General features: G+C 56.8%; 1 protein-coding gene across 1 annotated transcript in view; it reads right to left on the bottom strand.

The window, feature by feature from the left end:
- Positions 1-20,434, bottom strand: part of LIMD1 (LIM domain containing 1) — a 60,641-nt gene extending 40,207 nt beyond the window's left edge. The window contains exon 1 of the mRNA XM_045991704.1: positions 19,027-20,434. Coding sequence (XP_045847660.1) covers positions 19,027-20,419 — 1,393 coding nt within the window. The 5' untranslated portion in view covers positions 20,420-20,434. The remainder of the gene's footprint in view (positions 1-19,026) is intronic.
- Between the last annotated feature and the right edge of the window lie 1,200 nt (positions 20,435-21,634).

Below are 21,634 nucleotides of genomic sequence, written 5' to 3'. Positions count from 1 at the left end.
GGTCCTCTCCAGTCCACACACTGCATTTATAAGAGGGATTAAGAGAGTAAAAAGGAAGAAAAGGTCCAAGGACTCAAAGTTTAATGTTTTCACATTTTGGGGCACCAGCAAACCCATAAATAAAGCTCACTGGGTGGTGGGGGCGGTAGGGCAAGCAGAGCCCTTTCTTGGCTGCAACTCTGAGGCGGAGGCCAAACCCACCCCTCCCGACCAGAGACACGGCCTGGGGTCCTGGGCACAAAGAGACCCCAGCGGAAAATGTTCCAGGATGACTGCAGGAGCTCGGGGAACGGGGAGCGGGGGGTTGTTTGAAAGATCATTAGATTCGGTGGGGACTTTTTTCTACCATGACATTTATCATGTTGATTGGCTTCCTTCTGGCACTTCCATTAACAGAAATGATTTGTTAGAACCGTTTGAAGATCACATTAAAACTGAGCAGAAGGGAGGGGCGCCTGGGTGGCTGAGTGGGTTAAGCATCTGCCTTCAACTCAGGTCATGGTCTCAGGGTCCTGGGATCGAACCCACATCGGGCTCTCTCCTCAGCAGAGAGCCTGCTTCCCCCTCTCTCTCTGCCTGCCTCTCTGTCTACTTGTGATCTCTCTCTCTCTCTGTCGAATAAATAAATAAAATCTTAAAAAAAAAAACTGAGCAGAAGGGAGAGATTTCCTGTATATTCCTGCCCCTCCATGTGCATTGCCTCCCCCCACTATCAGCATCCCCCACCAGAGGGCTACAATTTGTTCCAACCGATGAACCTACATTCACATATCGTCACCCAGAGTCCGTAACTTACATGAGCTGCTTAACACCCAGTGGGTTTGCACAAATGTATATGACCTGTCTCCATCATCACAACAGCACATGGAATAGCTTCACTGCCCTCAAAATCCTCCGTGCTCCCCCCCCCTCATCCCTGCCTCCCTCCCCCAACCCCTGGCAACTGCTGATCTTCTTAGTGTCTCCATCATTTCCCCTTCTCCAGAACGTCATGGCATCGTACAGTACGTGGCCTCTTCGGATTGGCATGTCTTGCTCAGTATTAGGCATTTAAGGTCCCCCCACGTCTTGTCACAGCTGGATGGCTCATTCCTCTTTAGCGGCGCTGGGTAAGATTCCACTGTCTGGACGGACCACCGTTTATGTATCCGTTCCCCTCCTGAAGGACATCTGGCTTGCTCCAAGCTTGGGCAATTACAAAGAAAGCTGCTATAAATACATTGGTGTAGACGTGTTTTCAGTTCATCTGGATAAACACCACAGCGCGACATTGCCGGGACGTATGGGAAGAGTATGTTGCGTTTTGAAAAGAAAAAGAAAAAAAAAAAACTGTCCAAATGCCTTCCAAAGTGGCCATCTGGGATTTTTTAAAAAATCATAATATTCCCACAGGAAAGGGTAAGGACTAGGGACACTTTCCTGTTTTAAATGATGTACGGCGGGAGGCCGAGAGCCACCAAGGACTGTTTGAGTGATTCCTCCACGGGTCTTTCGTCGCTTGCGGCCCAGGTGGGGCTTGGGGTTTACGTCTCCTCTTATCTAACAGGACCAAGAGTTCACAGAGGGCGGGACCCAGTAGCTTCTGGCTCTGGTAGCCCCACGGACCAAAGGAACGCAGGGGAGGTCCCGTACAAGGACTGGATGCATCCGAAAGGCAGAGTCCAGGGAGGGGAGGGTGGTGCAGGTTGGGGAAAAGGTAAGAAAGCCAGAGGCGGGTGCACAGCTAAGATGATCAATGTGACCGCAAGGAGCCAGCTGGGCTGGACACACGGAAACTCCAGACAGGGCCCCTGGGACATGGGAGGCGACAGGAAGTACAGTCCTGAACGAGGAGGTGTGTGTAGTGCTGGAGAGGAAGGACAGGGGAAGACAGACACACGTCCCATCATGCACCGCAGGCAGCAGGCCGGACTCATGGGGGGACACTGCCCAGGAGGGGCCAGGTTTCCTGCTGGGAGAGCCTCGGAGACAGTGGAGGACCCCTGTGGCTCAAGCTCCTGGAAGACAGAGCCCCTACCTTAACCCTTGATGGGCCCCTTCCAGGCTGATCGCTGTCTTCCAGGAGGCTGGGGGAAGAGGGAGGGGCACGGCCTCTGGCCTTGGTCCAGAGCTTTCTACAGTCTTCCAGGTACTAAGAAGAAAGACTGGGTACGGGGGCAGAATACCATTAACACAGATGGTAACGTCCTGAAGGAGCCAGAGCAGAGAGATGGGCCTTAATAAAGGAGCTTTTCAATTCGCTGGAAGTAGACAAAAAGCCAGGAACTGGACATTTGATGATTATCACCACAGCCTGCTAAGGGCCCGGTGACGGACAGCTCAGGTCACCTCTCTGTGCACAGCTGTAGTTCGCAAAGTGCTTTAGAGAGAAAGAAACTTTTCTCCAGTCAGTCAATCAGTGGAACATCAAATCCATAGAACAGAGGAAAGGTAAAGCCCTCTGGCCTCAGTCGGACTGAAGCAGCTCTCACTCTGGCCCCTGGCATTCCCTGCCCCCCCCTCCACCCCTCCAAGCTCCAGGAAAACTATTCGAGAACCAGTCACACAGTATTACTGATCAAATGCAGACACACCCCGCCTGGGCCATGTTCCACTGAAATCAGTTATCCCAAATTGGGATTAAACGCTCTCCCAGGCACCCAGAGCCAAAAAGCAACTTTGGGTTAGGGCCACAGCCCCTTCCCCACTCCCTTGCAAAGGCTGGACTGACGAACAGGGAGGCCAGAAAGCAGCCTCAGCATGAAGCTTGGGGACGACAGGACTCCTGCCTCCTTCCCGTGGATGGCTGGGCAGCCGACCCTGCAGCCCACCTTCGGCCAAACGCACAGCCAACCTGGGTGACGACCCAGGGGGTACCTCTTGTTGGTACGATAAGGTTTGAAATAAGAAGGCTCCGTCAGGCTAGCCCACGGGGCCCTGCAAACTACCCCCCGGCCTCCCACCCCCAGCTCCTGTCTGGGCCTCGCCCCATCTGGATGCCTATTCTTCTCTCCATGAGGAGGGTGGCCGGCCCCACCCCACAGTGGCTACCCCAGGGCATCCTCTCTACCCCACCCCGATGCCACACACCACATGGGATCGCACACCCAGGACCCCCCTACTATGCCGCAAAAGCATCGAGGGGCAGGGCAAGCAGTCAAGCTTGGGAGTTGGCTGGGAGGGGGCAGTCTCCATGGACACAGGTGAACGAGTTATTCTGGCTACAAGTTGAACAAGGCTTTTCCTCCGCCGAAGTTGCAGCCTGTGGACCCGGGTGGCTCTGGGAGTCAACAGGTCCTGGAAAAGAGGCCAAGCGTTCGGGGCAGAGCTGGACCAATGACCCCAGCAAGAATCTTCCTCCTGGCTCCACGGAAGTTCACAAACCCCCCCGGAGGCCGTGGGTGCTGGCCCCCTGGCCCCCCACCATGCCAATGGCCATTCTCCACCACCACCTCCAGAGACTCTGGTTCCAGTCTGGGGATGTGGCCAGTGCACCAGATGGATCTAAGGGGCAGCCAAGGTCAAGAGCCGTGGGTGTAGATAACACAACCAGCATCCTCCTACCTGGCACCCTGGGCCTTCCCCGCCTCTGCCCTCTCTCCCATGCACCTGCAGCTCCAGCGTCAAGGGGAGAACCTCTCCCCAAGCCACAAAGGAAGTATTTAAGGCCATTCTGGGCTACGGGGTCATTACGCCAGCCTGCTTTCTTCACTCTGAAAGCTGCTCAAAACCAATGATGGCTGCGCCTCATTGCAGTGCGGAAGGACGTTTCCACCTCAATTTCCTAATCCCTACAGGCTAGAGCTTGCCTTGCCACGCTGCCCACGGGTTCGAGGCGGCCCCAGGGCTCTCCCGTTCTTGGGCCTCGATCCTTCCCTGCCCTCTGCTCCCCATAGGAACACAGAGTTCAAGGGGCCCCTGAGCAGGTCCTGCACCCCCGCCCGGCTCAGCAGTACCCCGCCCTGCGCCTCTAGGCTCTCCCTCCTCTGTCCTTCCCCCACTGCCCGTCTCCACCCCCCACCACTGGCACCCTTCCCAGATCCGATCAGCCCAGGAAACAGTCTTCCCCCTTGCCAGAAGCCACATGCAACACGGGATACCACACGTCACTGGCCCTCGGGCAAAGACGAGGAACAATGACAGTGTCACCGAGGTGCAGCTCGCAGAGCTGGTGCAAGCCTAAATGTGGACAAGTCTTCAGGACAGCGGTGTGGCACCACGTGGCAAATCCCTAAAAAACTTTCACGCCATCTGACCCAGTAATTCTTTTTTTAAAGATTTTATTTATTTATTTGACAGACAGAGACCACAAGTAGGCAGAGAGGCAGGCAGAGAGAGGAGGAAGAAGGCTCCCCGCTGAGCAGAGAGCCCGATGCGGGGCTCGACCCCAGGACACTGAGATCATGACCTGAGCCGAAGGCAGAGACTTTAACCCACTGAGCCACCCAGGCGCCCCATGACCCAGTAATTTAACAGGATTTTTCCTAAGCAAAAAAATCAAAGATGCGGCCCCAAATGGGTACGCACAGAGGCAGTGAGTAGATTGGCGCCTACCTAGGACTGGCGGAGAAGAAGCACGGAGCGTCTGCCAGTGGGGGAGGTCTTGCTTTTGGGGGCTGAGGAAGATATTCTAAAATCAGATACTGGGCCAGGGGGCACCTGGGTGGCTCAACCGGTTAAGTGTCTGCCTTCAGCTCAAGTCACGATCTTAGTGTTCTGGGGTCAAGCCTCGCATCAGTGTCTCTGCTCTGCAAGGAGTCAGCTTCCCCCTCTGCCTCTGTGATCTTTCTTGCTCGCTCTCTCTCAAAGTAAATAAATAAAATCTTCAGAAATAAATAAAAAATATACAAGATAAACATATATACATGTACAGTACATTTGGCGGCTACACCACCAAATTGTATACTTTCAAAGGATGGGCTATGGCGTATGAATTACCTCTCAATAGAGCTGGCACAAAAACCAAAAATGTTCACACAAATATTATTAAAACACTAAAGTACGCAAAACAGAAAACAAGGTAGACACCCACATGCAGAGGCAAGCTAAACAGGGACAGGTCCTGGTTTTGTTTCCACAGGACCGGTCTGGGAACTGACTGGGTTGGATCCTAAGGAAGCCTGCTTGCTGGCCGGACAGAGGGAAGACTGGCTCACCACCAGAAGCGACATACACTCCGGCTGCCCCCAGGCAGGGAGCTCCCTCCTGCGGCGGGCTCCCCGGAGGAGTGAAGAGGGCTTTGTCAGGAGGGTCCGGAGAAGAGCTTCCTGTGGCCCCCAGCTCTCTACTCTGATTCTCTAAGGACTACATAAAATTAGACTCTGGCTGGCCTTCAAAAAAACTCACGCCGGTGGGGTGACACAAAGCCTCCCAGCGGGTAGCAGAAACTGAACAGAAGTAGCATTTCCAACAATTAGCTGAATGGGGAAAGGGTTCACTGGCTGGCTTCTGAGTGCTGGTGTTCGGGCATCCCGAGGGGCCCTCCACCAGGACAACTCCCGCCAAAGACTCGATTCTCCAACAAAGTTTACGTCCGTTCACTCAGATGCTTAAAAATAAACTATCTGGGGTGCCTGTGTGGCTCAGTCAGTTAAGCATCTGCCTTCGGCTCAGGTCATGATCCTGGGGTCCCAGGATTGAGCCTCCTATTGGGCTCCCTGCTCAGCGGGAAGCCTGCTTTTCCCTCTCCCTCTGCCCTTCTCCCAGGCTGTTCTCTCTCTCACACATAAGTAAATAAAAATCTTTTTAAAAAATGATATATCTGGGTGTGCAAGAACGAAAGCCTATCTTAACAGTGACCACCCCTAGTCGGAATGACAGGCCCCTTCTATCATTATTTCTGTTTGTTCAGAGTTTCTGACTTTCCCACAGTTAGTTGTGCTTAAGTTTCTAGAAATGGCAAAAACCACAGAAGTGTTCTGTGTTTGTGAAAGCTGGAGGGTGGGGGGGGAGGAAATCAAAGCCTTGTGAGTGTAAAAAAAAAAAGGGGTGAAAATCACCAAAAAAAGGGATGACAATCACAGTATTTCAACAGAAGAAGCTGGAAGGGTGTCAGCCAAGTGACACCAGGTCAGAGAGGAGCTGGTTTAGAAAGTCACCCATGGGGCAGAGCCCAGAGAGACCTGTGACACAGCCGGTCAAGAACCACAGAAGGGCTCTCACACTCAGCTTGCGGTGGGAGGCGGGGGTTGTTACAGGGCAGGGCGCCTCTGGAAAGCTTGTTGGCAGCTGCTGAAATGCTAAATATCCTCCTGTTGTATGGTCCGGCAATTCCACTCCTGGGCATCTACCCGGCAGAAGTGGGTAGAGCAGATCTCCACACAAACGATCCCAGCAGACTTATTATTCAGCCCCCGAGCCAAAGAACCCAAACATTCCTCCGCAGGGAAGTGGAAAAACCAACTGCACACTTGCGGAATGGAATACTCCTTCGCAGTACAAAAAGGACAGACGTGTAACACACACAACAAGAGAGATGAGCGTCACAATCTCTGAGTGAACTACACCAGACAAAAGAGTACTACAGTCAAGTCTCGTGATTCACTATGTACAACGCTCCACAAAGTCACTGCAAATACCGGATTAGCGAATAGTGAACATTGCTCCCAGAGGAAATATAGGGTTAGGTTCCTGCCAGCCTCTGGGCACAACCTTTTCATCAACTAATCAGTACATAACCTTGTTTCATCTGTGCTTCTGCTGAAAGACACCTGTTGTAATATGCATTGTTGATTTCATTAAGGTTGAGCTCAGGGCCCACAGCTCCAGGACTCGTGGCTGAAGGAAGCTTATCTAGCCCAGGTTAGATAAGCTTGTCCCCACGTGGCACATCGCAGCCTCCTTGAACTCAGGAATACTCGGCAGCACTGCACTCCACTCGGATAACATTCCCAACATAAAATTCACCGACAAAGAGCACAAGAATGCAAAAAACACGGCCCTAAAGAGACCACAAGGAAGACGCATGTTTACGGGATGAGGGCCAAAACCAGCAGGCAGAGCATGGCCCCGCTCACCCTCAGCTGGGATTGGGTGTGGGGCCACACCTCTGCGCGAGTCCCCAGATAATCACCAGAGTGCCACGAGTGGATTTTGGGGTTCCAAATAAACTTTAGCAAGTAGGCAAATTCGCAAATGCGGAATCCGTGAATAATGAGGATCGGCTACATGTGAATACCGTATAAATACACGTATATTGTGTTTTAGGACAGGTAAAACTAATAAACAATGAAAAAAATCACAATAGTGGTGGGGGGGTGGACACTGACTAGAAAAGGCACGAGGGAGCTTCCCAGAGTTGGAACTCATCTAGATCTTGACAGGAGCACCCGTTACATGGGTGCAAGCATTTGTTTAAACCCCATCCCACAGCACGTATCAGGGAATGTAAATGCAATTTTTTAAAAACACGGCCACAAATTCCTTGACACATCTTCCAACCAGAGGTGGGGGGAGTGTGCGTGAATAGGGGAGGGCTCGGGGCTGCTCTGACCAAGGGAGAACAGCAGAAGTGACACCCAGCCACTTCTACGGCGGGGTCAGAAAAGGCCACGCAGCAGAAGGGCCCTGGGCCTGCCCCTGAGTATCCAGTGCAGAGGTGGAAACCCCACAGAGTGCACAGCTGGGCTGAGGCCCTGCTGGTTTACTCTACATCGGTTCCCTTCTTCCTGCTGCCCCCCCCCCCCTCGCTTCCTTTGCTCTCTGGCTGTAAACTCGGGCAGGGCTGCTGCTGCCCACACCCACACCGCAGGCATGGGTGACTCTGCGGGGTGGTGGCCAGGGGCCACGGGCAGAGGAGGGATGATTGGCTCTGAAAATGGCCTGACCTCCAAGGCCAGCCACCAAAGGGCCTCTGTCTCAGCCCCACTGCCAGAGGAAGGCGTCAGCCATGCTAGAAGAGGCCGCAGACAATCAGGCCTTTGGAGGCTGCCTGGAAGGCCACCCGACTTGGCCACTCTCCCCACGCCCAGGCAAGGCCTCCAGAGCCCAGCCAGAGAGGCAGGGTGTGTGCCCTTGGTGGCCGGGGCCCAACAGAGCCCAATCCCAGAGGGCCTCTCCCACCTCTCTTGCCAGAAACACTGTCTTTCCTTTCTCCAAAGACCGCAAGGGGACCAGCGGTCCCCGCTCGTCCTTGCTAAACTCAGTGTGTTACGAAGGTCTTGGAAAACTGGCTCAGCTACCACCACCACCGGCTCAGACCCCAAAGCACCTTCTTCCTCCATCAGAAAAGACCCACTTCAGGGGCTGTGAGAGCCATCTTGGCCCCCCTTGCAATGGGCGTATGGCCTCAGTGGGCTTGTTTCAGGGGTTGGCAACAGAACATATTACGATCTTTTTGTTTAAGCATTTGTGCATCAGAACAACCCCACTGGGCATGGCCTTCAGATGGGACAACGTAAAGATGCTTTGATATTTGGAGGCAAACAATAGTGTTGAGTGCCTGCCTAGCCAGCCCTCAGCACAGGCCATACTCCAAATGCTTTAGGAAGCACAGCGGGGACCGACAGAAAAACAGCCAGGCCGCCTGCGAGTTTCTATTTTCAAGTAGCCACACTTCAAGAGCAAAAATGGGGGAAAGTGGGGCGCCCGGGTAGCTCAGCTGGTTAAGCGTCTGCCTTCGGCTCAGGTCATGATGCCAGGGTCCTGGGATCGAGTCCTGCCTCTAGCTCTCCGCTCAGTGGGGAGTCTGTTCCTCCCTCTGCCTGCTGCTCTTGCCTACTTGTGTGCTCACTCTCTCTCTGTCAAATAGATCAATAAAATCTTTTTTAAAAAATGGGTGAAACGGATTTTAAAGATACATTTTAGTTAGCCCAGTACGTCCCAAGTATTCTTGTTTAAACACAGAATCGATGGTAAACTATTAATGAGCCACTTTACATTTCTTTTCCCACACCACATCTTCAGATCCCCAGACCGTATCTCACACTTGGAGCACATCCCATTCGGACCAGCCACGAGTCCAAGTCCTTGGCCAATGCCTGCGGCTAGTGGCTCCCCAATTCATGGGCACAGATCTCAGCTAACTAATTTAGTCTTCACGACAGCCATGTCCACATTTTCCTGACAGGGAAACTGAGGCACGAGGCTGTCGAGGCGTCTGCCCAGGGCAGATCCAGAGCCCACACGCAGTTCTCCAAATTCTGACTTTAGTATAATATGAGCATCTTCTCAGCTAGGAACACGCACGTCTCCCAGCAGGTCTCCCTGCTCCTGCCCCAAATTCCCCAGGACTTTGGTCCCTGGAGCTCTGCAAAGCTTCCGCCCAGACAAACCCTGACATCCAACCTCTTCCAGCCCCCGGAAGGCTACCCGAAGCACCTTCCAGCCCAGTAGGAGAATTCATCGGAGTCCCTCCTGGCCAGGGTGAGGTTATGAGGTTACCCTGGTGCTCCTGCCGGCCTCGCACCCTCCAGCATGTGCGTGGGAGGTGTGGACCGGCACTGAAGCACGTGCCCACCCCGGTGGTAACCTCCACACTCAACGCCCCAGCCCTCGAGAGGGACTTGGGGACCGTCCCCATCCTTCCATTGGCCATGGGGTTCACTCGCTCATTCAACGAGCACTGTGGGCCGGGCACTGCCTGGGGCCTTGGGACACAGGGGTGAACAGAATGGACACCCCACTCTCAGGGAGCCCACATCCCAGCAGAGGAAGGAAGGTCCACCAGTCCTAATCCCATCTCCCGTGTACAGTAGCTGTTCCATAATGACTGCGACCGAAGGAGTATGTTCTCTGGGCTTGGAACTGGATGTGGTGGTGATGGACGGAGGTGAGTGAAAGTTCTGGGGTAGAGCTGCGATGAGGGGCAGGTGACACCCTCAGGGGTCACACCCCATGTATCTAAGCAAGACAGAAACCACACAGGTTTTATTTCATTTCCCTTATTTAAGTGGGGCTTTGTATATAGCTTAAGGGGATTTTCCCCCTCCAAAATGTCATTTTGGCTTTGTGATTGAGACCGAGGATGACAAGCATTATTAGGCGCAGGGAGGTATTTCAGAGTCACCCCGGAAGGGGACAGTGCTCTCACAGGTTCCTCCGGAGGCTCGCGGCCCGGGGAAGGGAAGAGAATTATATCGAGCTCAGGACGTCCAGTGTCCACAAGGTGAGGAATCCAAGGGCAAAAGAACCAAAGTAAGATGACCAAGCTGGCACAGGCAGGCCAGCCTCCCGCTCTCCTGTCCCCAGCACGTTTACAGTGAAGGGACCTCTGTCAGCAAACGCCCCAGGGGTGCAGCACGGCCAGCCATCAGCTGGGCTGCCCCCTAGTCGGTCTTCCTAAATTCAGTACCTCCCTGCCTCATCGGGAAGCAAGGCAAGCCACCGTGGGGGAGAGAGGAACAGGACAGGTGACATTTCAGCCATGCAAAAGCTCCACCCCTATGCCCCGGGCGAGCGGGGGCCATCCCTTGAGCAGAAGGGCCACAGCTGGGTTCCGCCCTGCTGGGAGGGAGGCTCGGAACAAAAGCCAGGCTGCTACTACCACCAGAGGGCCTCTGGTCAGCAAGAGGCAAGCGCGCTACTCTCTCAGCACCGCAGAATGACCACTGCGAGCTGTCGGGCCCAGGGCCTGCTGTGACACGTGTTCGCCCCCAGACTCAGGGCCCTCATTGTAAGAGGAGTGCCCTGTCCACTCGTCCTCAAATTACCAGGGTCAGCCGAAGGGCAGGTACACACTGAACTCAAGGCCCCTCCTCTCCAGTGACAGACAGCCTCAGAGCAGGCTTCCAGAACTTTCTATAGACTGCAAATGCATGTGTGGGGGAGAAAGGACCAAAGTCCCTGACAGGCTCCCAACTGACTTCCAGTAACCGGGAGTAACCAGTCCTCGCTCTCCTGGGACATGCAGAGTTGAGTCACAGACCGAGAAAGAGGAGGAAGGAACTTGGCCAAGTCTCAACTCGTGGCTCTCAAAACTTAAAAATAGCCTGGCCGCCGACCCTGAAGTATTCCCTCTGAGACACTCCAGCAGAAAGTCTCCAGCCTTCCAACGTGACCCTGATGTTCCGTGTCCAGCTGGTTTCCCTGGGAGGGGACAAATGAAAAACAAAACCTGGAGCCGATATAAATATTTGCTGGCAAGTACTATCCTGCCATTGACGCGCCCTGGGAATTCTGCAGGCCTGTTTTGTTGTCGGGTAAGGTTTCTGTTCGCTTTGCTGGATGGACTCTAAGCGTCGTTTCGTCCCATGTTTGGTTCTAAGCATCCTGCACAGTCCTGGGGTTGACACTGATCCTCAGACCGAGGCATCCCGGCACACCCCTACCCTTGCCCACAACACTCAGGGGTGTCGTGCACTCCCTGAAAGCAAGACCTGCTGGTCCTAACCGACACCTCACAGAGAAACACAAGTCAGCGGGTCCCAGGGGTCGTGGGCAGTCAAGGTCACTGCGTGGCCTCGGTGTCCTTCTGAGCCTCGTGGTTCCATCTCCGGCCGGCAGGGAGGGGCTGGTGCAGGCATGGCTCCTCCAGCCAGCCCAGAAGCCCCTCTGTGCCCTGCCTCCCTCCACCACAGAAGGGGAAGACCTCAGCCCTGACCAACTCAGGGCTGCATTTCCCCCCAAAAGTTCTCCTTATCAGAAAGCCATTGCATTCCCAGGAGCGGACAGGCAGTGCCATGGTGTCGTCAAGACCTCAGACTCAGCCAAGCTCCTCGATTACTTAACTGTTCAGCAGGTTACTCAACTTCTGTGTACCTCAGTTGGCCCGCCTACGAAATGGGGCTAGCATAATGGGCTTATTGGAAAGACTGAATAAGCCAATGGTGTGCGATGATTAGAAAAGTGGCTAGTATACAGCGACACATTTTAGCACAACAGTCTCAGAGCCATAACCGCAGCGACAAATCCCTTCCCCGTCTCCCTTCACGTCCCCACGGAAGCCCCTCCATTCCTCCAACAGACATCCTCCAAGCACCTGCTGCATGGGCCCTTGACGGGGCCAGGCCCTGAGGTCACTGTCCAGCGTCCATGGACCGAGCACCACCAAGGCCATCACAGGAGTCCACGGAGGAAGCCTGGGGCGCACCAGGGAAAACAAGGCCAGCAAGCCCTGCGGCCAGTGCTACCCACTGTCCCCCCAACTTGACCCCACATTTCATTAGAACGAGAGCCTCCAAAAGGCCTCCAGGGTGGGGGACAGACTAACACCCTGCGTGTGATGCTTTCCTAGAGATCTCTCCTTTCCCCATCCTGCTTTCCTTAGACACACTCTGCAGAGCCCCGTGGGTGACCTCCGGCTGAGTCGATGCTTCGACGTCTGGCCAGAGAGCCACAAACACGCGCATGACGCATCCTGAGTCATGGCCGGCTCTGGCTCTGCTCTGAAAACTTCCTGCAGAAAACCACCACACTGATTGTCCTCAGGATGGTAGCATGTCAGTGATTCATGGCTCTTGGTTTAACGGTATGTGTTTTCCAGATACCTAAAGTCAAAATGATGACCGTTTGCAACAGACAACGTAACCATAACTAAAATACAAACTTGGGCTTCGCCTCCGTAGACGTCCGGGAGAGGGAGGGAAGGCCAGGCCATCCAGCCCCCGCTGCCTTTCCGGGCTCTCACCGCTACTGACATGGATGCTCCCCCATCCCTGGGTTAGTCAATCAGCTAACAGCCAGGCCTCCGATGGGACCCAGAGCCACAGACACAGCGCTTGGGGCCCGAACAAGCCCTCAGAGGAAGAACAGCTTGCCCACCGCCATGCCTGGGCCTCCTGGTGGGATCAGGCCCGGAACACCTGGTTTCTTCGTGTCCCAGGTGGCAGTCATAAGTCAAAAGACATAAAGAAGGGGCACTGGGGCGGCTCAGTCAGTTAAGCATCCAACTCTTGGTTTCCGCTCAGGTCATGAGCTCAGGGTCATGGGATCAAGCCCTGTGTAGGGCTCCGTGTTGGGCTGGGAGTCAGCTCAGGATTCTCTCTCCCTCCTGCTCATGTTCTCACTCTTTCTCGCTCTCTCTCTCTCTCAGAAATATAAATAAATACACCTTTAAAAAAAAGATGTAAAGAAATATGTTTGTTTTTAACCCTCTGGCAAGAAACTGTCCTGTCAGAAGGTCAGCTTCATGCTGTGGAATATTAATAGAAAAAACAAGGCATTCTTTCCTGGTCACAGAGGAATACAGCAGAAACATACTGTCCCGAGGTGGGAGGACAGCAGAGAGACAGCATGAGGGGACCTGGCTGATGCCATGGGAACCTGACGTCAGGGCTCCAGCTGGAGAACCCCCCTTTCCTGGTGTGGGATCACAGGGGCAGGCACCTCTAGGTGGGCCAGAAGGACACCGGCTGGGGAAGGACAAAGACAAGGAGCCTGGGGAGGTGGGCAGGGGGTGGGGGCAGTTCCAGGAGCTGGGGGCCCAGCAGGGAGGCTGGTATGACAGGGCGGGGGGGGGGGGGGGGCGCGGCGTGAGCTCAGTGTGGCTTCCTGGTCACTGCGAGGGAAGCGCAGGGTCACCGCCGGCCACGTTCTGTGCCTCCATATGGTGACACGGGCACGTTCACATTGCGGGCACCTACGATATATGTATCCTGTACCTCCCTAGAAAGCCAAACACGATATGCCTTCCTGATTTTGAGAAGGATATTTCTAAAGGACCAGGGGTGTCTCTCTGTCCCAGGACTTCGGGGCTGGACGGGCAGAACCAGGGTGTCGGGTGGCATTTACAAGAGTTACCAGAGGCTCAGAAATTCACTTCCACGGCAATGAAAGCCAGGCTTCAGGTAGGTCCACACTGTGGCCCGGAGTCTCTGGAAGGAATCTAAGTGCCCAGGGAACCATGCTTGGTCCTGAGCCAGATGGTTCTTGTACCTTCTCTTCTACTTCAGCCCCTGGTTTGGCTTTACTGAAATGCCTGATGTTTAGCGGGGGTGGGGGAGTGTCACAGGGAGCTCTAGGGTACATGGAGGCCTCTTGTCCTGGAATTCTGGGGAGGGGGGCTACCCTATTACAGGATTGCTAGGAAGAGCGAACCACCCCCAATTTTTCATCCGGGGCTGGAGGTAAGCCCTACATTTCGAGCATCTGCTGCTCATGAAGTCAGACCCGGCGCGCTTCAAAGGGCATTAGGACAATCCGCGAGCTGCCCGAGGTTTGCGAGACTGTCCGCTGGAAAGGAGCGGCTAGGACATTTACACAGTCCTGGTCTGGAGGGCAGCGTACGAACCTCGTGGCTTCTAGTCATATGACATCAAGTGTGACGGGCTCCAAGGCCCCCTGGCAGGGGCGGGGCCATTCCCGGGTGGAGTCACACCTGTTTACTGGCTCCCAAGCACAGGCGGGTCTGCGGCGGCAACCGGAAGGCCCATGGGAAACAGGAAAACTAAGGACAGAGGCAGCTTCTTCTCTCTGCGCAGGGTGGGGAAGAGCCCACCCACCCACTCGCCGGGTGAGGGAGACCCCCCAGCCAACCTCTTCTGGCCTCTCCACCCCTGATGCCTGACCACGTCCGGCAGAGCTGCCTCCACTCCAGACTCAGGGCCTGGTGCTCTCCCGGGGGGTATTAGCAGTGATGGATCCCCAGGCCCACAGCCCGGAGGGAAGGCACAGGTCCTCCAGGCTCAGAGCCCACGACGTCCCCGCGGTGGCTGTGTGCAGAGTGAAACTGGAGAGACAAAAAGAGCAAAAGGCCAGTGGGTCCCTCTGTGGGAGGCGTCAGAGCCCACCTGGTGTGATACACCACTACTCACGCCCGTGTGGTCTTGAGCAAGTCATGGGCCTCAGTTTCTCCACCAGGAACAGAGTACTGGCATCTGACTGTGAAGGGTAACGCAGGCCGCATCCCCAAAGCCTAGTGCACCACGGGCCCTAGACAGACGGTGGCCAGGATCGGTCACGGAGCCCAAAGGTCACTGCCAAAGGGGTCTTACCTGCCTGAGGACGGGAGGGGGCAGGGGCTGTGGCAGCCACTTTGAGGTGGTGGCCTCGCCCGTCCTTCCCTCCTGCTCTGCCCCAGCTGCACAGGTCAAGCTGGCCAAGGTCGAGGCCAGGGCGGCCCACACCTAATGACCAACCGAGGGGGCAGCGTGAAGGCCTGGATAGCTCCCCCGATCTCAGGACGCTTCTGAAGGGTTTCTGCAGCTCTCTGCTCCCTGCCCGGTGGGCCCAGGCCCGTGAGGCCCGCACTGTGGCTGGAGCCCTCCTCTGCCTGTGTCCTTCCCCTCCTCCCAGGGCTCCCCCTCGGGAGCCCCCTGCACGCTCCACTGTCTGAGTCTGCTTCCCGGGAAACCCAGGCCGTCACAGGTGGCTTCTTTGTATCCTTTTTCCTTCGGAAGGGAGGCGGGAACCGTGTGAGGAAGATAGTGGATGCCGTGGAGGAAAAGGCCAGGAAAGAGTCAACAAAAGCACGGCGACCTCTTCCCTTCCTCTGCAGTGTAAACAGTGGTGTTAAAGCAGGAGCTGCACGGCACTGGGCAAAGCAGCAACACTCACCAAGGAGCATCCAGAATCTGTCCTGGCCTCTTTCCTCACGGGCACAAAGACACAAAGAGGCCACAGAGAAGGAACAACGAAGAAAAGGGAGGCGGGGGGAGAAGGAGCCCCTGGGACCACATGGTACCAACCCCACAAAGATGGCCAAGGAAAGTGCCAGAAGCGTCCTTGGAGACAAGCAAGTCAGTTACCAGAAACTGAGGTGTCTTCAGACCTAAGGGTCCCCAAAGGCAAGAGCAGGGATCCAGGAGCTCTTCCCACAGTGGAAACACCGACAGGGACACCTCCATTCGCCCCAGGAAAGGGTCCACATAACCAGCCCAAACATCGCCTTTGCTTGGCTCCCAGCTAGACCTATGTCAACCCTGATGGTCATGGTTACCTTACCCTGCCTCTCGCAGGCAAGAACCCCATAGCCATAGATACTCTTCTATTTGGAAGTAAAATCTCCTCCTAATTCAAGAAATGCAGGGTGTTGGGCAGACACGGTCTTTCAAAGGACACCAGATCGAGGGAAGGGAAGGCCTCCATGTGGGGAGCCCCTCAGCAGGGCCGGACGCTCCATGTGGGGAGCCCCGCAGCAGGGCCGGACGCTACGCACCATAGATGGGTAAGGGGGAGACCTAGAAACAGGAGGTCCCCCAGCAGGGTGAGGCCAAGAATTGACCACCAGAGGCTCCGATGAGAGACTTCCTCCTTGGCCACACAGCTGGCCACGGAAGTGCCAATAGAGGCTCGGCCCCCAAAGCAGGTGCGACGCAGGCGCTCTCCTGTGAGGGGCAGTGCGGGCCCCGGACCAACTCTGCAGACAGCAACTAGAAAGGGCAGCAAGCCAGGTCCCACCATCCCACCCCTGGGGGTTCCTCCCATAGCTGGGCTTGCACCCTGCGGACCAGCCCTTCTCAAGGGCTACCGTGACCGCTGCTTCCGTGACCCAGGGCATGGCCATGCAGCAATCACACAGAACCTGCTCGACACACATGGACACGCAGCAGTGACCCAGACACCCCGTTCCATGGAAGAGGCAAAGAGCAGGTGGATGGCATGGAGCGCAGAAACACACACACACACACACACACACACGTATGTACATTCATTACACCTGGGGCACTGGACTAGGAGCCCAGGCTTCGGGAAGGACAGTCACTGTTCACCGCACAGGTTTTGTGTGTGTGTGGTCTTTAGAGTTTTCTATACATGAAGGTCATGCGTAGGCAAAAAATAAAATATGACTCCATTTACATGATCTACCCAGAATGGGTAGATCCACGGAGACAGAGCACATATGGGTGGCTTCCAGAGGCTTCCAGAAGGAGGGAGAATGGGGAGCAACTGCTTTTTATGGGTATGGGGTTTCCTTTCGGGGTGACAAAAATGTTTTGAGACTATTAGAGTTGGTGTTTGTAAAACACTGAATGTACTAAATGCCGCTGAATTGTTTACTTTAAAATGGCTAATTGCGTGGTGTGGGGTGTTCATCTCAATTAAAAATAAAAACCAAATCCACAAAAATAAATAAATACAGACACGAAGCAGCTTTCTGCATCTGTGCTTGGGAGGCAGCGTGGCGATGCTGGTTAGAGGCACAGACATAGCGTCTGAACTGGGGGGCTCGAATCCACAAGACACCCAGCACCACCACCTGGGAGACCTCGGTTAAGTGATCTGACTTCCCCAGGCTTTATCGTCCTAGTCGGTGAAACGGGCCTAATGACAGAACCTGCTTCCCAGGGTTGTTGCAACTAGTAAATTAAATGGTAGAAGGTAATTGCCCAACGTGGGACCAGGCGCAAACCAGCCCCAGGGCCTTTGCCCCTGCTGTCTGCCCACCCAGAACGCCCTCCCCCAGGGCAGATGCTGATTCCTCCAGGCTTTTCCTCCAATGCCACCTTCATGATGGGGCACTCCCTGACCCCCTGACTTAAAACCCAAAACCTCTCTGCCAACACTGGCCCAGAGGCTCCACCCGCCCCCACCCCCCAGCCACCTGTATCTCTCCTCAGGACTTGATTATTTATTTGGTCCACCTGCCGTCTCCTTCCACTGCCCTGTCTGTCCTGTTCTCTGTGTGTGCCAAGGCCTTGAACAGGGCACAGAGCCCAAGGCAGGTGCTCAATAAACACATGTTGAATGACTGGTGTTAGCAAACACCTCCGCCCCGACCCTCTGTGGGAGCCTGCCTCCCGGACAGAGGAAAACAGCTGTTTTGTTGTTTATTCCGCCCAGATTTAAAAATTAAGCACGAGTTTGCAGTTAAAAGTCACAATACTTCCAGTAAGTGTTATTCGCCAAGGGAAGACATCTGCAAAGGGAAAGAGACAGAGAGCAGCCAGACGATGCTGTGTGCTCGGAAACATAAGCCAACGAAGGCACCCCAACCTCTGAGCGCCCTTTGTGCCGTGAGAGCTGGTCCCATGAGGCTTCGGAAGGATACGGACCACCGTGTGGCCGTGCTCGCCCAGGACCCCATCCCCTCCTAGCCCCTCAGGCCACAGCCATTCGCAGAGAACTGACAGCGGTAAGGCCTTCCCAGCCCTGCCCTCCTCCAGGGGACCCAGCGGGCCCCCTCCTGGGACTCAGCTTCCCAAGGGCCTCAGGCCTCAGAGTGGAGAGATCGTGTCCCCAATTTGCCAGAGTTCAAAAATGGGGGGGGGGACAAAAACCCTCAGACTCTGCTAAAAATAGGCTTTCTAGTTCGTTCTCTTATGAGACCACGACATCGTGACTCCACAGAACAAGAGAGCCGCTTTCTCGCGGCTTCCAAACCCGGTCAGGGCAAAAGAAAAAGCTGAAACCAGCAGTTGCCAACAGTTCGAGGTTTGAAAAAGACTAAAACAAGACCCCGAAACTGTGAGTAAAACCAGCAAGGAAGCCCCTCCCAGCCCACCAGGTGCCGGGGCTGTGTGTGTCACCTGGCTGTGGGCTGGAACGCAGGCTGGGGGCTGAGTTCTTCGGAGACACCTGGTCCACAGGTCTCAGATTTCCCGGAGAGTCAACACATCATTTGCTTTCTAACCAGTTCCCGGGTGAAGGGATGCTGCTGCTCTCGAGACTACACTTTGAGAACCGCTATTGCTCAAGAGCAAAGCCTTCCACGTTAGTCTTGCAATGTCACACAGGACCTACACACACACACACACACACACACACACACCCTTGCCCAACCATGGGTCCTCAAATAGCCAGACCCACCCGGCCCAGCCGCCAGTGGATGGAACCCAGAGGGGTGCCTGGACCCCAGAAGCTACTCCCATTCAAGTTCCTGCACAAGCCTGTCCCCCCCAAGAGGCTCTGGGGCACACCCGAAACCCCTGAAACCCGAAAGCACAGCATTTCCCTTTTTGGAGAGCCGTCACGAGCCATCCTGCCCCGCGCCCCCCCCTGCACGTGGGTAACTCCCAGCTGCAAGATCCGCTTTCTACTCAGGGATGCTTTCAAGTTTCTGAATCTGAAGCAGCAGCCAGAAGAGGAAACCGCACATTTAAAAAAAAAAAAAAAAAAAAAAAGGCGTGGCACTGAAGGGCAGCTGCAGCATCCCTGATGGGCAGGGAGCACCTCCCAAAACGCAGGGACCTCGTCACCCATGGTGGGCAACGCCACACATTTCTCACTCACCAAAGTAATCGGCCTTCGGGTGCGCGTCCATTTCTCGCTCCAGACGCTGGGTTAGGGCTTCTAATTTCAATTCGGCAGCGGAGGGCCCGAGTTCAGGGCCTGGGATGAGCGTCTGGCAGGGCAGCCTCACCCTCGGGGGGCTGGGGCTCTCCGGGAGCGCAGGTCCCTGGCTGCCATCCGACGACCAGCCAGGGGGACCTTCTTTACAAGACAACTCGGGCGGGGTGGACATCACTGGGTGGACAAGGCTGGTGGGGCTGAGCTTGGGACCGACGCCAGGGTCTGTGCAGACTGGCTTGGGACCCAGCCCAGGGGCCGCACCCGACGGCATACTGTCCACGCTGGCTGGTGAGGATAATGAGGCAGAACTAGAAAGGTAAGATTTGGGTCCGTCTTGGAACCAGGCTTGAGGGTCCACCGTGGCTTTGGGCATCGGGCCTGAAACCTCGCTGCCCACCCCCGAGTTTGTTCTTGGAAGAGCTCCTTGGCTGGGGCAGCTCTGGGCCAAGGGGGCTAAGAAAGAGGAGGTCCTGGGCAGAGGGGGCCCTACCATGGCCCCATTCTCCGGGCCTGGGGCAGAAAGGCCAGGGCTCACCCGCGGGGAGGAGGAGGTAGTCCAAAGCCCAGCCGGCTTCTCGTCACCGCGGCCACCACCGCCATCCTGGCTGCTCTCAAATGACCTGCTGGAGCTCAGGGACAGCTGAGGCTGGTACAGGGGATGGTCCCTGGAGGGTTTGGGCAGTGGTGCGTCCGTCCCTGGGGTGCCAGGCCACCCACTCCCTGCGCCCGGCCCGATGCCGGGGGACACTCGGGGTTCATCAGCCCACTTTGGGCTTGCCAAGGAGAGGTTGTCATAATAGTCTCCATGGGTGAGGCAGGAAGGGTCCTCGCAGGAGCCCAGTGGGCGGAAGCCAGACATCTCCCAGCCTGCCAGGCTCTCCTTGGAGCCGCAGTCCTGGGTGCTGTGACTTGCGCTGCGGGCGTATGTCCCGGCCCTCTGCTCCTGGGGTGGGTATGAGGGCTGCCCAGGGGCGAGAGAGGGAGCTGTCCCAGGACCCACCGTGGAGGCAGCGAGAGGGGGCTTGGCAGCACCATCCATGGTCAGCTTGCTGCTCACACCAGCGACCCGGCGGGCCTGTGGGCCCGAGGGGGCCCCACCGTTGATCGGGCCCCGGCTCCCCCTGGGTAGGGTCTCCTCCTGCAAGAGCTGTTGCTGCTGCTGGAGGTGGATCTTGGCCATTTTGGTGGCAAACACCCGGCGCGTTTCCTCAAACTCAGGGTTGTTGCCTGCCCCCTTGTCCACTCGGAAGAGTCCATCCTTGGAGGCCTCGTACATGTTCAGGTCCTCGATGAATTTACTGGCCTCCAGGCCCAGGTCCCCATACTTATCCATGTCGCAGACGGGTATCAGAGCCCAGCGCAGGTGTCCGGTGTGTGTGGTGGAGGGGGTGAGGGGTTGGTTGCTGAAGACCGGCAGGGGCTCAAGTCCAGCCCAGGACAGGTAAAGCCTTCCACCTGCCCGGCGCGAGAGTCATGACCCCAGGCCTCAGAGTCCGGCAGAAGTTGAAGCCTCAAGGCCAGCTGGACTGAGTTTGCATCCAACTCCCTTTCCCCTCATTGGTGTCCACGTGGGGGCAGTTGGTGGCGCTTCCCCGTCCCAGCCTGCTGTGCGTTCTCTTCTCTTTTTCAAATCGTAAAAGGAAAACTAAGGGAGAAAAATCCGCTCCGTAAGCAATCGAACTCGGAAACCGACGACGCGAGCAGCCGCTGGACGGGGCTGGGGTGGCGCCCGCGGGGCGGAGAAGGCGGAGGCCGCGGGACCGGCCGCGGCAGAGGCGCGGGCGGCGGGAGGCGCGGGCTCGTCCGGGCGCTGGGTGCTCGCGGCTCCGGGGCGGGCGCGGAGAGGGACGCGGAGAGCGGCGCACGGGCCGGCCGGGCCGCGCAGGAAGTCCGCGGCAGGCGCGGCGGGCGGCCTATTGTCCGATGGCGGCGGCGGCGGCCCGGCGCGCGCGGGCCGGAGGACGGCGGGACGCGGAAGTGAGCGCGCCGGACGCAGTCCCCGCGGCTCGGTGGCCGGCCGGGCACGTCCCGGGCCTCGAGGAGGCGGAGGCGGGGGAGGCGGCCGAGGGGCGGGGTCGGCGGCGGCGGCGGCGGGCGGGCGGGCGCCCCGGGGCGGGCCTGCGCCTCGCCGCGTGGCCCCAACGCTGGCACCCCGGCCGGGCTGGGGGACTCGGGGGCGACGTTAGCACCGGCCAGCAGGCATCGCGCGGGGGCTGCCCCTGTCACCGCGGCCCCCGGCGACCCGGGCCCCGCTCCAGTGCTCGGGTCGGGCCCCGCCTCTGGCCGCGGAGGGCGGGGTGGGGGTGGGGAGGTGGCCTCCGCGCCGAGACCGCTGGCAGGCGGCGGGGGCAGCCTGCGGGGTACGCGACGTGACACGTGGAGTTTGCGGGAGTCTCGGGGTCCCGTGCTCCTCGCCCCCACCGTGCCTCAGTTTCCCGGGGGGGGGGCAGTCAACCCCGTGTGCTGCCCGAGGCCGCCTCAGCCCGGACCGTGCCATCCTCTCGGCTTGCCGGAGGTGCGCGATCGGAGGCCCGGGACGTCACCCGGG

This window comes from Meles meles, chromosome 20 (assembly GCF_922984935.1).
Source record: "Meles meles chromosome 20, mMelMel3.1 paternal haplotype, whole genome shotgun sequence".
NCBI lineage: Eukaryota > Metazoa > Chordata > Mammalia > Carnivora > Mustelidae > Meles > Meles meles.
Note: the sequence above shows the minus strand (reverse complement) of the source record. Positions and strands in the feature narration are given on the sequence as shown.